The sequence below is a fragment of the Babylonia areolata genome, chromosome 2, assembly GCF_041734735.1.
Source record: "Babylonia areolata isolate BAREFJ2019XMU chromosome 2, ASM4173473v1, whole genome shotgun sequence".
Classification (NCBI taxonomy): domain Eukaryota; kingdom Metazoa; phylum Mollusca; class Gastropoda; order Neogastropoda; family Buccinidae; genus Babylonia; species Babylonia areolata.
Window position 1 is genome coordinate 8920671 of NC_134877.1, and position 16407 is coordinate 8937077.

Consider the following 16407-nt stretch of genomic DNA (forward strand, 5'->3'; position numbering starts at 1 on the left):
ATCCCCAGGATCTCATTCCCCTCCATCACAGGTCGCGCCGCACGGCAAACACGGCGGGCCTGAAGAAGGCCGCAGAGAAAAAAGAATGTGGAAAAGAAGGCTTGATGGGGAGCTGAGGACAGAAAAGAGGCGGTAAAAAGAAGAACAGAGAATAGCGAAAGGGACAGTGGGTCACGTTTAGTTTGGGCCTCACTCACGACCTGTTCAGCATGGGAAGCCCTATCAGGGGCATCAGTACAAAACCACCACTTATTCAGCCCGGACAGCTATGATGGCTATGTAGGCTGTCAATTAAGACCTGGGACTAGAGCAGCAAATCCCCAGAAGCACTGATGCCCCTGCCGACATAGCTCGCTCGATCACTGGCCACTAAGCCTCCCGACCACGACAAGGTAGTGACCCCCCCGGGAGGGGGTCAAGAGAACACCAGCCTGACCCCCTCCAGGTTTCGGAAGGAGAACAGCAGGGATTGTGAACTATTCTACCTCAAGCTCAAGAAACTTGATGAGAACTGATTCACTGCTCTTGCACAGTGATGTACAGAGAAAGGTGCAAATGCTATAAGACCAACTCAGTGCGCATCTTTGTGTACATATGGCAGGGACTGTCACCAAGACCAGACATTGTCCAGTTGGAAAGAGACAACCCAACTAGTCGAGAAGGGTTTTTCAATAACTTTGTGATAGCAGTTTGATATTTCAGTTGCTGAAACTGTAAGAATTGTTCATTTGGCTTTATAGAGTGCACATGTAATTTGTGACTCTTGTAACCACACATCAAATGACATACAGATGGGATTTTTATCTCAAGAAACCACCCCCAATCCCTACCCCCAAACTCTCATCATCCCTCCTTTTCCATGCCCTTTGATGACTTGTGAGAGTGATGAATAAATTGACGCCCAATCACCCGAACTTATTCAGAGCCAAAAGTCCCTGCTACAATTTCTGTGATGTGGCCTGATGTACTAATGGTAGGTGCAAGCAGGCAGCAACAGGTTTGGTGCTGTGATTTGAATGGGCTGGTCACTTTTTTAGCTTTCGTTATGAGATTGTGCCAACCAGTCATATATCTGATCATGTATGTTGCTGGGTGAGTTGTTTACAATCAAATTCAGCTACTACTGTACTACAGCACTATCTGGAAGAAAGAAGAGGGCACTGGCTGATGAGTAAAAGCCAATTTACATGTTTTTAAAGTTCTGAGGACTGAGTTAGACATTCATTGTTATGCTTTTCAGTATCATAGCAAATATGATTTGACATAAGCCGATGATAAGGTGAACTGTCTTAATGCATACAGAATTTCCTACATTATAAAATATCTTTTTCGGAGGTCACAATAACAAAATCATACCCAGTTACCATGACCTAATTAAATATATCCTGTGGTTTAGACATTAGATAGCTTTCAGGCCTAATTATGGATCAAGGCCATCACATCTTGCTGTGACCTTGTTACAGATTTAATTAATCTCCTGACATGCAGCTGATAAGACTTTAAACAACACAAATTCAAATTGATTCCAGGTCATCAGAGTGTTTATGAATTACAGATCTAGTACATCACAGTATTCATGTAAATGGTCAGAAGTAGTGCAATAAACAAACACACTGTTTATAACAGCAGTCACTGTAATGTAGTCACTGCATGTACAATGACCTAATTTCATGACAATTTAGCCAACTGAATAAAGTGCTGATAGGTCTATGTTCAGAGAGCATCACAGTACATGTGTGCAACACCTCATATTTTCACTGAGTTGTCTCTCACTACAAATTCTATAGTTGTCTTCAAAACGTTTTAAGTTGAGATTACCGGTCAAGGTCATCTGGTTTTACTGTGACCTAATCACACATTTAGTGCTACTTCTATTAAGCAAAGTGTCTGAAACGAATAATATACATCCTACAACAACACAATGATTGTTTGAAAATCAAAAGTCATGCTCAAAGGAAAGGCAACATTTAGATGTGCAGTTACAGCAACACGGCCATTGTGTGAAGGGTGACCTAATTTCAAAGCTATTTATAGTTTATCGAATATTTATATACTATGGTCCAATAGGAGGAGTTTGTATTATACACCATGTTTGGTGATACATATACTTACCATGTCAAACTGATGCAAACTAGGCCTATCGGTTTGCTCTGCTTGGCCAAATTTCGTGCGGCAAACAGTGAAAAGATGACCCGTCTTGCCCGGTCCGCTCTTAGCCAATCAAACGCCTCTAAAAGCTATAAGCGATGAATCATTCTGTGGCCATTGAGAAAAATGCCCCATGAGAACCACGGCAGAGACGCGGGGACGGACGGGCGGGCATTCGAGTTTGACATGGTAAGTATATGTATCACCAAACATGGAGTATAATACAAATTCCTCCTTTTGGTGTCATATACTGTGCCATGTCAAACTGATGCAGAATTTAAAGCAAATGGAGGAGGGCAACACCTACTGGTTCGTATGGGGAGCCCTTGTAACAGAGACGGCAGTGTTAGCCGCGACAAAGGAAATCCCCTTGGAACCGTCAGCCCTGATCATACGGAAATCCCTGAGGTAGAAGTTGATGAAGGGATTCTCAGACCACCAGAAGGCTGCCTCCAAGACATGCTGCAGTGGCACCGAATGCTGGAAAGCAGCCGAAGTAGCTATGGCCCGCACTTTGTGAGCTCTGGGATTAAGACAGCTGATATCCCTGTGAGAATGAGCGTAGGCTCTACGAATGACTTGGGAAACCCAGTGGGAAACAGTTCCTGCAGCGATGTCTTTCTTATAATTCTCATTGAGGGAGATGAGAAGACGCCTCTGAGAAGAATGCCTATGGCGAGACCTATCCCAATAGTATTTGAGACACCGAACAGGGCAGAGATGCCTATCCTCATCATTTTGGGCAAGAATATCAGACAAAGATCTGACCCTCAGAGAGGGGGAAGGGACCTCAGGGTCTTGGTTCTTAGCCTGAAACTCTGGATGGAAACGAAGAGTGATGGAACCATCTCTGTGGAAGGCCAGATCTTGTGGCATTCCACTAAGACCATGAATCTCGCTTCTACAACGGCCTGTGGCCAGCAACAGAAGGAATGTGGTCTTGAGGGTGAGTAAGTCGAAAGGAATAGTCCCCAATGGTTCAAAGGGTTGTTTTCGAATAAAATCCAGCACCAGGAACAAGTTCCAGAGGGGCATTCTTCTGGGGTTTCTAGCTTCCTTCAGAGAGGCGCCCCTAGCCACCTCTCTTAGCAGGAAATCCGCTTCAAAGGCAGGACCACCTAGCTGTTTGATTGTGGTACAGATGGCAGACCTGTACCCTCGCACAGAACTAGCAGACAGGTTGAGAACCAAGGAGCAGTGAGCCAGAAAGTTGGCCAGCTGCATGCTCGTAGGGTTAGTAGGGGGGACGTCCTGAGCCGTACACAACCGCAACCATTTCTTCCAGAGAAAGTCATACAAAGTCTCAGTTCCCTCCCTCCTTGCTTTGGTGACTATGGAGAGGAGGTCAGAGGAGGCACCCCCCTGGGTAAGCACAGCCGACACAGAGGCCGACCGAAGGGTCGAAGACTTCAATGGTGATGCTGACAGTTCCAAACGCACAGCAGCCGTGCGTGCAGGTGGAGTAGTTGAGGATAGGAATGAGGAATGCCCGAACAAGGCTGCCTCAGCAGATGAGGTTTGGTTTCCAGTTTCAGGGGTGGAACATGTGTCAGGGACTGAAGGTTTGGAAACCAGGGCTGGCCTGGCCATTTCGGCGCAATGAGAATCAGCATCAGGCGTTCCAGTCTGGCTTTCCGTATCACCTTGGACAGAATTGGAAAGGAAGGAAACGCGTAGGCAATCAGACTGCTCCAGTCTAAAGAGAGAGCATCTGCTGCCCACACTTCTGGGTCGGCGACTGGAGAGACATAAGTGGGAAGTCTCTTGTTGAACTTTGTGGCAAAGAGGTCCACCATCGGCTGAAACCACCGTTCCCACACCCCCTGAAGGGTGTTCTTGTCCAGGGTCCACTCTGTGTGGATGACACTCTTGGACCTGATGAGAGCGTCTGCCAAGATGTTGGCTTTTCCAGCTATGTGTCTCGTTGAAAGTGCAATGCCCTTGCTATGGCACCAATGGCCTTGGGCATGGCCGGTCGGCTTGGACGGACATGAGGTGGTTTATTCCTCTGCCGCTGATTCTGTGCACGCCACTTTGATTAGGTAGCGGCAGCCCCCATGGCCGATGGCGGGAAACCTATGAACGCCTAAAAAATTGACTTGCGTGCATTTTCTCAAATTTGATTTCATTTTGTGAAAAACTATCCAACTGAAATAATTATTTATCATCCGTATTTTTAATTTTTATTGTGTTTGCTTTATGCAATGCGTGAATGAATTCGCAGATATAAGAAAAAGAAGTGTACTGTAACGCGAAATAGCAATCCTTGTTCGATGGCGGCCGGCGTCTTTCTGAGCGCGACACAGTTAGTTTCAACCACACAGTGGAAAAAATCGCATCCATTGCTTTCCATTCATTGGTTACTGTTTGAAAAACTGGGAGCTGTGAAAGGCGAAAGATCAAGGAGAACTTTCGTTTGTTTTTTTCCAAGCCTTGGGCGAAGTTGGGTAGTTAGATCTGAGCGCAAAGTAACGGGAATTTTTCGGCTATCTTTCAACGCCTCGTGCAGTTCGAAATGAAATCCGACCCATGAGCGGTAAAGAGCATTTTCTGCGCATTTCAATGGTATCCGAAACTAAGATTTTTGATCCATGAGCAATTTGTTCCGGCGATTCAAAAGCAGGTACCCCTCTTCGTCAGTTGCGTCGGCCCAATCAACATTTGACACAGGAGAGCGGCACTTCAATCAAACACAAAAATAGCATTGTTCTCCAGAAAATCTTAAGTTTCATCGTTAAGTTTTATATTAGTTTTGAAAACGAATGTCTTTAGCACTTTCATGCACAATATTGAGTTGAAATTCTTTGAATCAGGATTTCGATGTCAGTAACTGAGCAGCTTGGATCTATTTCATCAGCGTTTTCGTAACGTGACACAGTGTTTCAATCGGAACACGATTTATTTTTTTCTGAATAAAACACACAAAAACTATTGATACAGAATGAAAAATGGACATGATAAAACGGAGCCCATGAATTCCCATTACTAATATTTGATTGATTTTTGCTTTAGTAAGCAAAATATTACCTGGGTCTAAATCCGGAAGTGCTCGGGACAGCATTAGCGTCGTCTGCTACAAACTCGGTGAGTGTTAAATAAGTGAGTAAAAAATTGTAATGTGGTACAGAAAGAGGGATCAGACAGGGATGCCCCCTCAGCCCTCTTCTTTTTGTACTTGCAGTAGAAATACTGGCGATAAGAATTAGAAGTAATAAAGATATCCAAGGAATTGACCTAACTCCGCTCGACAATGTGTGCAACCATAGCAACACCTCTGAAATAAAGCAGTTTGCAGATGATACAACACTAACCCTTAAAGATGAACAAGATATTCAAATAGCTACAGATATTGTAATGCAGTTCAAGGAGTATCCAGGTCTGAAGTTAAATAAAAAATAAATCTGAGGGCATGTGGCTAGGGTCAAGAAAACATGAAACAGGTGAAATAAATGGCATTCCCATGGGATCTGACAGACTGAAACTTCTGGGAATATATTTCTCCGCAGAAATGGAAATTTCAGAAATCGAAGAAAACTGGAAATCCAGAGTTGAAAAAATAACTAAGGTGATAAAACAATGGGAACGCAGAAACCCCTCTCTATATGGTAAAGTTATTCTGGCAAAAACTTTTCTACTGTCACAATTCTCTCACGTCCTACAGGTAGCGTCTGTACCAGTTAAAGTTCTGAACAGCATTAACACATTCATGTACAGATTTCTTTGGAAAAAAAAGTTTAATAATAAAAAAGCATTTGAAAAATTAAAAAGAGGCGTTCTCAGCCTCGACAAAGAAGATGGTGGTTTAAACATGATCAACATCGAACACCAGCAGCAAATGTTCTTGGTGAAATGGGCAACCAGACTCCTTAAAGAGACAAAATCTCACTGGAGCATTCTGGCGAGACACAACATGTCCCCCCCTTTCAAGATAGTCATAGCAGTTTCAAGTGTAACGTTTCACCCAAAGAAATTAAAAAACTGGAAAAAGTGCAGTCAGTCTTTTGGAGAGATGTAATAAAAACGGTGGCCATCTTTAACAAAGACAGACCGATAGAAAACATAAAAACAGAACCGCTATGGAATAACAGAAATATAGGATACAAAGGAAATGCGCTACACTTTCCCAAATGGAGTAAAGGCGGCATCCGTGTCGTGCAGGAACTTTGGCGGCACGGAAATATAATGACGTATGAAGAAATAGTGCGTAAATTAGGCGCTGACCCTGGCCTTCTTTTTGAATACAATGCCATAATAAACTCAATCCCACAAACATGGAAACTCCATCTTGCTAATGATGTCCACAACGATGAAAATCCAAACGACATTGCAACAAAAGAGGGGTACCTCAATACCTTGTCAAATAAACAAATCAGGAAAACATTCGCCCGAAAACAAAACCATGAAATATGTGCAGCTCAGTTTTGGAAACGTAAGCTAGACATCAATATAAACGACTACTTCAAATTAGCATACGAATGTACGAAAGAATCACGACTGAGGTTACTTCACTTCAAATTCATACACAATATCTACCCAACGAATATTCTGCTTGCTAAAATGGGTGTAACGGACACAAACAGATGTAACTGGTGCCAAGAAACCGATTACATTGAACATGCCTTTTACTCCTGCCCCAAACTTTCCTCCTTTTGGAAACATGTGAAACAACTCATTCTCACACGTTACAATACGCTGATTCCCATGGATGAAAAAGTAGCTCTGTTTGGTACAACAAAAATGGACATTCCAACTGATGAAAAACGAAAGGAAATCAATACGATATTGTTAATAGCAAAACTGTCCATCTCCAAATTTAAATACGGCAAGTGCAAAAATCTTGACCTTATCTTTGAATCAGAACTCAGCCTACGTAACCTATGATCAGTATCCGTTAAGATACCAGAACACTGCGTCAGGCCCACAAAAAATCCAGAGGGTAGTATTCAGTGTGCACATACATATTATTGTACTTAGGTGTAGAGCTTGTGGAGAGGGAGGGGATTGAGTGAGTAAAGGAGACACAGAGAGAGTGAGAGGGTGTGTGTGTGTATGTATACCATGCCTCTCTTTCAGGGAATATGATTTTGTGTGAAGCCATCATGTATGTGTAATATATGTTGCATGGTCTTGTAGGTGTTTGAACATGCCATTGGGAAGAAGACAGATTAAAAACATTAGGAAAGAAAAAAAAGAAAAGACAACAGAAAGGAGAAAAATGATGATGGAAGGAAAAAAAAGAAAAGAAAAAAAAGAGACAAAAAAACAAACGAAAGACAAAAAAAAAAAAAAAAAAAAAAAAAACTTCCAGGGATGCTGAAACTATCCTGCTCACTTGCAGAACTTTTAGGCATCCACTGATTTCTCCTAAAAAAAAAAAAAAAATAAAAAAAAAAATAAAAAAATTGTAATGTGGTTTCTTTTTCCATAAAATGAGCGTTTCATTCAACATCACACAAAAGTCTGATATTCTAGTTGCATTTTGCTTTGATAGCTGTGAAACTTTATATTAATATATACAGACAGATAGGTACTATGCTCTCACATTACGAAAAGAACAAGAACACCAATTCATACTAACCCCCTGCTCCCCCCCATCTCTCATCTGCAAACTTCACTTTAATAATTTGCTGAGAGTTGTATAGTCATTCCCCTCCTTTGTCTCTGAGTATCTCTCACCAATGCTTAGGAGAGGGGAGGGGGTTGTCAATGGTTGTGGCAAACTTGGCATTGAGCCAAATCACTGACCACTAGCTCCAGCTGAGAGAATCTCTGACTGCTGACAGTGATATAACCCACTACCTCCTCCCTCCAGTCATCCCCCTTCCCCATTTCTTTCCTGTCAGTGGAGTAGGTGTGTGTGTGTGTGTGTGTGTGTGTGTGTGTGTGTGTGTGTGTGTGTGTGTGAGAGAGAGAGAGAGAGAGAGAGAGAGAGAGCAAGTTTGCATTTGCACATGTATGCTTGTGAGTATGTGTATGTATGTCTGAGTATAAAAAAGTGTAATGTGAAGAGATATATGATTAATTTGAACAGTGCAGTCAACATCCTGTTTCTTAAAAAAAATTAACACCAATTTTTAACAAACTAAAATTAGTAAAAAGAAAATCAGTACAATAATACCCATAGCCTAAGTTGCACATCAGGTTCAGTCAAACTATATAACACTATCAGGCATCCAGCAATTAAGAGTATAATATGTGTGTGTGTGTGTGTGTGTGTGTGTGTTCATGTAACCCATGATATGCTGTGCATCTCGACTGCATGAAACAGAAAACAAAGGGATAATTCATGAAATGATAAAATGCAAAATACCATGCACATATTGTGAATGAAATATTCAGTTTGATATATATACCTAAGACATGCATTCTCACATACACACACAAATAAAGGTGAGTACACAAAATATATATCAAAGAATAAAATACTAAGTATGATGTGCATATTAACAATAAAATATTCAATATTTAGTAATCATATATATCTAAGACATTTAGTAATACATTCATCTCAGTCATGAAATGTAGTACCCTGAAGTGGAAATATTTGAGTAAATAATCGCATGCAACAAAGATACATAAGATGAACAGTACATGTAGATGGCAAAGCTCTTGTCAGCAATTGGAAAGGACAGACCCCCAAAACTTCAGCCTCAGTTGTCAAAGCATAAGTTGTTGCTGCAATTTGAGTTATTTTGTGAAAGGTAAATGCAGCCAAATAGTTCAGTGCAGTGAATTTTGTGTTGCTGTTGAATGAATACTTACCTGTTAGTATGCAATTTTATAATTCTGTTATCACAGTGTTTTCCTCCCACTCAAAACACATAGAAATTGACAAAATCCTAAACATATATTAAACTGAAAGCTCTGTTTTTGGTTTTATGTTTTAAATTGAATATAACATTTATTCTTTCTAATGAGCTGATCTGTATATCTAACATGTTGCAGAAACAGCTGCTCATGGCAGGGCATGCAAGACCTATTCAATGATCCAAAAAGGCCAGTATGAACATCGCAGGTAGCGAGCAGCATGTTATTGCTGATGCCAGGAAACCTGTGAGTGCCAAAAAAGAGAGATTTTTTGGTGTGCATTTTCTCTCTTGTGAATGCTATTTTGTGAAGAAATAAAGAAGCATCATCCACCTTTTATTTCTTATTTACTGTGGTTCACGTTCTTCTATAATGAAATGCATGACTGAGTTCATGGATGGAAGAAAATAGATTCATATATCTGTCATTTTTGCTAGCAACTTAAGTAATATTTGTTCCCTCCTGGGAACCTTTGTCATGGAATGCCCCATCAACCTACCCATTCTGTATAATGCTCTCAAGTTGCATTTGTTTAAAATTTTGCAGAAGCTGATCAGCCAAGACCACTGGTAACTTATTATGGCTTAACTTCAATATTTTTTCAAAAACAAAAATTTAGAAGAAGTCTCATCCACAACGTGCACCCTTTTTTATGGGAAGATCAGGTATCATTCCTTTTCTGCCAACTTTAGAAGGAAGTTTTAAGGTTGATTTTAATTTATTTTGAAAGCTGACATTTCACTTAATGCACACACAAAATTTCCTGGTCCTACTTGTGACAGTTACTGAAATATTCATCTTTGCAGCATGCTACCCCAATAAACAGTCTTTTTTCCGCTGGTCAAATTGAAGATTTTTCAACGTTTGAGACTGATACTTAAAATTCAGTTAACTATCCTGCCTGAAAAAAAATCCAGTGCACTTTTTGTGATGTATTCTGCAAGATATTTTATTATGAAATGCAACTGTCCATTCTTTTCAGTGCTGTAGACCTTGAAAGTTGCTATTCTGTGCAGATTGACACGTCTTGAATTTCTATTTCCCCCTACTTTGACAGACATATTTTCCAATTTCTTTGCTGCTGAAATGTTATTGTTTTCTTGTGCAATATGCCATTATCATATGGTTTTTAAAAGTATATGAGTTTTCATTACAGTACCCTCATGGACAGTACAGTATGTCTGTGAAAATGTGAAAATATTAAATACTAACAGCATGTACGCATCATCGCATCTTTAAAATGGAATATCTTCAGAATCAATCAAGATATTCACTTACTTTTTTTTTTCTTTTTCTTATATTGTCATGTTGTTTTGCCAAAAATCACATTTCAGTTATTGTAATGAATATTTAATTTTCACTGCCGCCACCTACTTAGGTGGCGTGGTATATGGAGGGGCCCTGGTGGCTGGTCTCTTCAACGGCATAGAACCCTGGCACCCCTGGGAGGTGTGGGCTAAATATGAGGCCACCTCCCTGTTTGTCTCAGCCCTGTGGCTGACAAAATGGGGCGCATACTGGCCAAAGAGGGAGTGCTGCTGTGCTGGGATGGACCGCAGGACAGCCCTCTCTACTAAAATGTTAGAGAGGCGGAGAACGGCATCACGCCGAGCTAGCACAATATTGAAGTGAAGGCTGGTAGCTGTGTCTGCAGCTGCTGTGAGACCAGATGCTACCCTATTGCCAAAAGTGTTTAACCTCTGGTCGGTGAAGAGGCCCGGCAGGACAGAGGAAGGAGACCCCGTGTCCTGATTAACTGGACGCTGTTCCCACAGCTCATTGGCCCTGTGGAGAAACACGTTGAAGAAGGTATAAGCCGTGGAAACTTCGAGGAGGCAGCGGCGGGCCAATCTGTCCCACTCTGGTAACGTTTTAAAAGATAGAGTAGCTGAAGTGGGGAAGGTGGTGCGCTGTGAGACCAACATCCTGTCCTGCGTAGAGGGCTCTGCTTCCCTGTAGGCAGGGTGGTGGTCCTGTGTGTACAAGGACCATACCCCGCCCTTGGAGGAATCTTTAAGGAACTTGCCTGGGTAAAAAGTGCCCGGGGCAGAGAGGGACTCCCTGCCTGGAGAAGGGATGGAAGCAGCACCCCTGACAGTGCGGGCTGGCTTATTAAACCATTCCTGCGCCATTTCTGGCACTCTAAGTCGCCTGGTGGTTCTGGAGTTAGAGTCGCATGGCCTGAGGAGGGTCAAGGGTAACAAAGTAGCCTGAGGGACTGATTCGGCATGCATGACCCTATTGGGGAGGGTCAGTTTGAGCTCGGCTAAGTCCGAGTTTGGTTCAGGCTGGTCCCTAGGGAGGCGTGGGCTCAATCTGTCCCCCTGGGATGGGGATGAAGAGTGCTCATCCGCTTGTTCGTCCTCATCCGAAGACAGGGGCTCCCACTCTTGTTCGCAGTCCATCCCCTGCTGGGTCCCATCCCAAGTGGATGTACCCGCTGGGGCGTCCTGTGAGCTGTGGTCAGCCCAGCGGGATGAGCTGGGACAATCCCGAGCAGGGACCATGGCCGCAGCTGTTATGTCCTTGACGCCTGAAGCTGGTGGACCGTAGGTCCAACCATGCTTGGGATGGTGGGTGCCACACCTTCTCAGTGAGGGCGTCCCTGGATGCAAGAGGGACCCATGAGTGCTGTGAGGGGACAAACACCCACTCATCTCCCTGTAGGACCGAGGACTGGGTAGGTGGGAATTGCAGGCTCCCCCCGGGCCGAGCAGGGTGACTCGGCAGCTGTCAGCCCTGACAAGGCCGTTGTGACCGTGGAGGTCACCTGTGGGTTGACAGAGGCCCGATTTGTGGACTGAGTGGCAATATTGGTCAAGGAGCTTGACCTGACCGACAAGAAGTCGATCCCACTTGTCTGGGCTGTGTGTGTCACCCTGTGAGATGTACTAGGTTGGATCCGGTGGGGAGTGGTGGGGTTGGCCCCTGGTCCTCCCGGCAACCCAGTGTGCACCGTAGGTGCGCCCCAGTACGGGTAGAATGGGGGTAACCACCGTGGGCACCAGCCATCCTGTGACCCCAACCCCAAGGGTCACTGGCGCGTTGACCTCCATGAAGGGAAAAACCTGGCCAAGTCGGAGGGAGTTCAGGTCCGACTTGGGTGTCAGTCCCGCCAGAAGACGAGCAGGCTGACTGCCCGGAACCGCCTGACATGCGCGGGCCTCCCCCAGCAGGGGAGCCCGGCTGGATAGCAGGAAGACCTGCAGAGCAGGTGGCCACGCGCCCTGAATCCCCTCCCGTGGGGAGACTGGGGTGGCTTGGCCTGGGGTGGGCAAAGTAGAGGTCCCCCCCCTGGAACCAAAATTTTCTCCCCCCCAGAAGGTGGGGGAGGGGGGTCGGCAGAGGAGGGAGGAGGGGGAACAACAATGGGGCCCCTGAGGGCCGTCTCCGAGTGGGGGCCTGGGTAACAGCTGGGCGCGGCCTCCCCTTGGGAGTTCGCACCTAGCCGCAAGTCCCCACCGCCAAGAGAGGACTTGCCATTCCCCCCCGCCTTGCGCTGGGACACCTCGGGAGGCGACGCTCGTACCCCTTTCCCCCCAGTCCCCTTCATGACCATTTTACTGGTACGAGTGTCGCCTCCGTGATCAGCGTTTAAAGACGCATTGCCGCGGTCCCTATCGGGAGGAATCATGAGCTCCAGGCCTGGGAGAGTCTCTTGCTGGGTCTCAATCCAAGCGTCATGATGCCTGCCTTCGTGGGATGGCATATGAGGCATGGTACCCACGCTTAGGCACCCAGCGAAAATCTGATCCCCAACAGACTTAGAGGTAGAGAAAAACAAACGATTCAAGGGGGCCGAGTCGAATCGAGTACACAGAATAATAATAATAATGGATACTTATATAGCACACTATCCAGAAATCTGCTCTAGGTGCTTTACAAAAACGCTTTTGTTAACATAAAACATTACATCTATGTAACATACACACACCAAAATGTGACTACACACACACACATGCACGCACGCACATTGCATACACACATTTTAACATACATGTGTATCTAACAGCTACCCTAACACATACGCATACATAGGCAGGCACAAACTTACATAAGCACACGTACACATTCATACACATGCATGTAGTTATGTACACATACATATGTATACACACATAGTCAAGCACAGCTAATGCAAAGGAAGTGGACCTGCCACAATTGAACTTACTGCTGAGGGAAAAGGTGAGTTTTGAGACGAGATTTAAAAGATGCAAGGGAATCAGAATGACGGAGGTTATCAGGGAGCTTGTTCCACGTCTTTGGCGATTGAAAAGAAAACGATCTGTGTCCATAGGTCTGTCTTCTGACGTGAGGTATCCTGAGAAGTCGAGTATCAGAGGAAGAATGGAGCTAGCGAGACGGGGTATATATATGGAGGAGTTCAGAAAGATACTTGGGGTCAGATCCGTTGACTGCAGAAAAGGTCAGAGTGGATAGCTTATAGTCTATTCGATCAGAAACAGGCAACCAGTGGAGAGACTGAAGGAGAGGAGAAACATGGTCAAATTTAGAAGCTCTGCAAATGAGTCTGGCAGCGTTATTCTGAATTCGTTGGAGTCTGTCTAACACATATTTGGGAAGGCCGGCCAAAAGAGTTGCAGTAATCCAATCTTGAGAGAACCAGAGAGCATACAAGTGTCTTGGTTGCATCGGTTGAGAGATAGTGGCGGATAGAGCTGATTCTACGCAGTTCCAAATAGGCAACTTTACAGATATTCGAAATGTGCTGTTGGAAGGAAAGAGACTGGTCTAGGATTACACCAAGACTACGAACAGAAGGAGAAAGTGAAACAGGTGTGCTATTGATCAGAACAGAGTCAGGAAAGGAAGGATGTTGACGAAACTTCTTTGGACAGGTTATCATAAATTCAGTCTTATCATCATTTAGTTGCAGCTTGCTGAGAGTCATCCAGTCCTTTAGGCCAGCAATGCAGTCCTGTGCTTGAGTCACCAGTGCATCAAATTCAGCTATGGAAGCCGACCGATAAGAATGTAAGAATACAATAAACACAAGCCGCATGCAGCAAAATAAGGCCAAAAGAATACGCTTAATAGCCAAAAAAAGCAAAGACGCGACAGAGCATAAACCTGACAAGATGGCATGGACAGCCTTGGCCAAAGGAATGATTCACTGCTTATAGCTTTTAGAGGCGTTTGGTTGGCTAAGAGTGGACCAGGCTGTTAGCCGCGCGAAATTTGGCCAAGTAGAGCAAACCAATAGGTCCAGTTTGCATCAGTTTGACATGGTACAGTATATGACACCAAAATATATATATATACAGTTGCTGATTATGCTTTAATGAATTGTTTTTATGTATGAAAAGGAAAGGGATGTGGAAGAAGGCACCGGCAGAAGCTGAGCCAGCAATGTTTCTTACCATGATCATTTGGCAAAGGCAGCTTGTCCAGTTCATCCATCATCTGCTGTCTGTCTTTCACCACCTCCTCTTCTTCCTCTTCGCTGTCTACCACTGTACCAAAGAAGCATGGTGGCCGCCAGTTCAGAAGTTTGTGGACATAAGTACTTGGCCGCTTTCTCATGGGCAGGATGTCTTCATCTTCATCTGCAGAATCATATTGTCAGCTTGTGATCACACTTGTTCTTTCTCCTCTTCTTACATAAGCTCCTTTCCAAAAACAACCCAGTAAAAGTGTCACAGTCAGTGCACACACATAGGATATGTTTGTGCATACAATTTTTGAAAGATGCCAAAAGCTTACTCAGGAAAAATGTTTTCTGTTGTTACAAAGGAAAACATATAGATAGATGTTTTGTTTTTGATTTCTCAAGTCTTTCAGTTATTATTGTCGCTTATTTATCAATAAGGATGACAAGCTGAAGCATAGATTTTTTTTTCAAAGTCAGTCTGTTTGTTTTTCTTCAATGAACTGAAGCCTAGCTGGACAGTCTACATTCTGAATTTATGAAAACTAGAAAACAGTACATAACAGACTGAAAACTGAAAGATTTATTTCCCATTTCCTGGAGGGCTCCAAGCTGTTGTGCAGTAAACTTATCAGAATTAACTTACAACTTTGTCAAAAGCTTTTATAGCATGACCTTATCACCATATAATTAGCACCTTTATTATTGTTCATATTGAGTAAGAAAATTCCAATTATCTAATACTATATAATAGTAACCATTTGACCAAAACATGTATTGCAAAAATTGTTGCCTGCACTGATGTGCATGTTTTGGTGGGAATTGTTGTGAAGGCCAAGCATCACAATTTCTAGAAACATGTGGAGATGCTCTTGCTTGCAGTATCTGAGATGATGCCAACCTTAACGTTTCTGAGACAAGGACATAACTGACAGCTCAAACCTCATGATAATACACATACTTTGTCGAGCCAAAATTAGTTTTAATTTGTTCAATGTGAATTTGACTGACAGCTAAACTAAACTTTGTGGTCTACCTTGTCTTAACCTTTGCCATACCTCGTGGGTGAAAAATTACCCACACTTTCATTTATATCTTCATAACTCAGTCAGTTTTTCAACTATTTAACTGAAAATTAATTACTTTTTCCACCTATAATTTTTGCATATCCTCACCAAATATGGTATTATTTGTAAACAAAGGAGTAAATAAACAATGAAATTGTTGTATAACCCTTGCCAGACACCGTAGGTGACCAGTCACCCATACCTCTCAAACAAGCACCAGTGTTTTCTCTCACATGCCACACACCGTGGGTGGCCAGTCACCCATACTGCTCAGTCTTCAGCCTTTTCCTAAGTGTCTGGTCACTCATTTCAAGTAAACAGGCAGCTCACAGATACAGCAAGTAGCTTCATTGTGTGTGTGTGTGTGTGTGTGTGTGTGTGTGATGTGCGTGTGTGTGTTTTGTGTGTGTGTGTGTGTGTGCCAGCACGCGCATGAACATGTGCTGTGTGTGTGTATTGCAAGTGTTTGTTGCGCGCACATTGTGTCTGTGTGTATGTGTTGTGGTGTGTGTGTATGTGTTTTTGTCTTGCAGTTTTGCACGTGACATATGTGTGTGTATGAGTGTGTGCGTGCATTGTGTGTGTGTGTATCAGGTCAGGTCAGGGGCATAGCCCTTGCTACTGGTACCATGTAACCCAGTACTACCTGCCGCATGTGAAGTCTCCTAACGACGGACCAGGCGGAGGAGGAAACCTTTCCCAATGGCTGTGAAGGCGAAAGAGGATGACCAATGGGCAGGGGGAGCTCTTATCCCTGGCTGGAAGTCCTAGGAGACTGAGCTCTGAAGAAAAAACCTGCACCTGCCGAGGCCGTCCTACATGTGGCAGTATCTGCATCTGTGGGACTGTGAGCGTCGGTAGGCGAAAGTGCAGAAGGGACTGCACAACTCCTCTCTAAAAAAAAAAAAAGTCACCTGTGCTGGTCAGGCAACCAGGCTAATATCGGAACGACGAGCTAGCCTTCAACACCCAGCTTTCCTCAAGCCCTGCGGTGAT

At 43.8% G+C, this 16407-nt stretch overlaps 1 protein-coding gene across 1 annotated transcript in view; it reads right to left on the bottom strand.

Moving 5' to 3' along the window:
* The window catches only part of LOC143278934 (uncharacterized), a 57306-nt gene that overhangs the window by 9802 nt on the left and 31097 nt on the right, over positions 1-16407 (bottom strand). The window contains exon 5 of the mRNA XM_076583312.1: positions 14337-14522. Within this exon, the coding sequence (XP_076439427.1) occupies positions 14337-14522 (186 nt within the window). The remainder of the gene's footprint in view (positions 1-14336; positions 14523-16407) is intronic.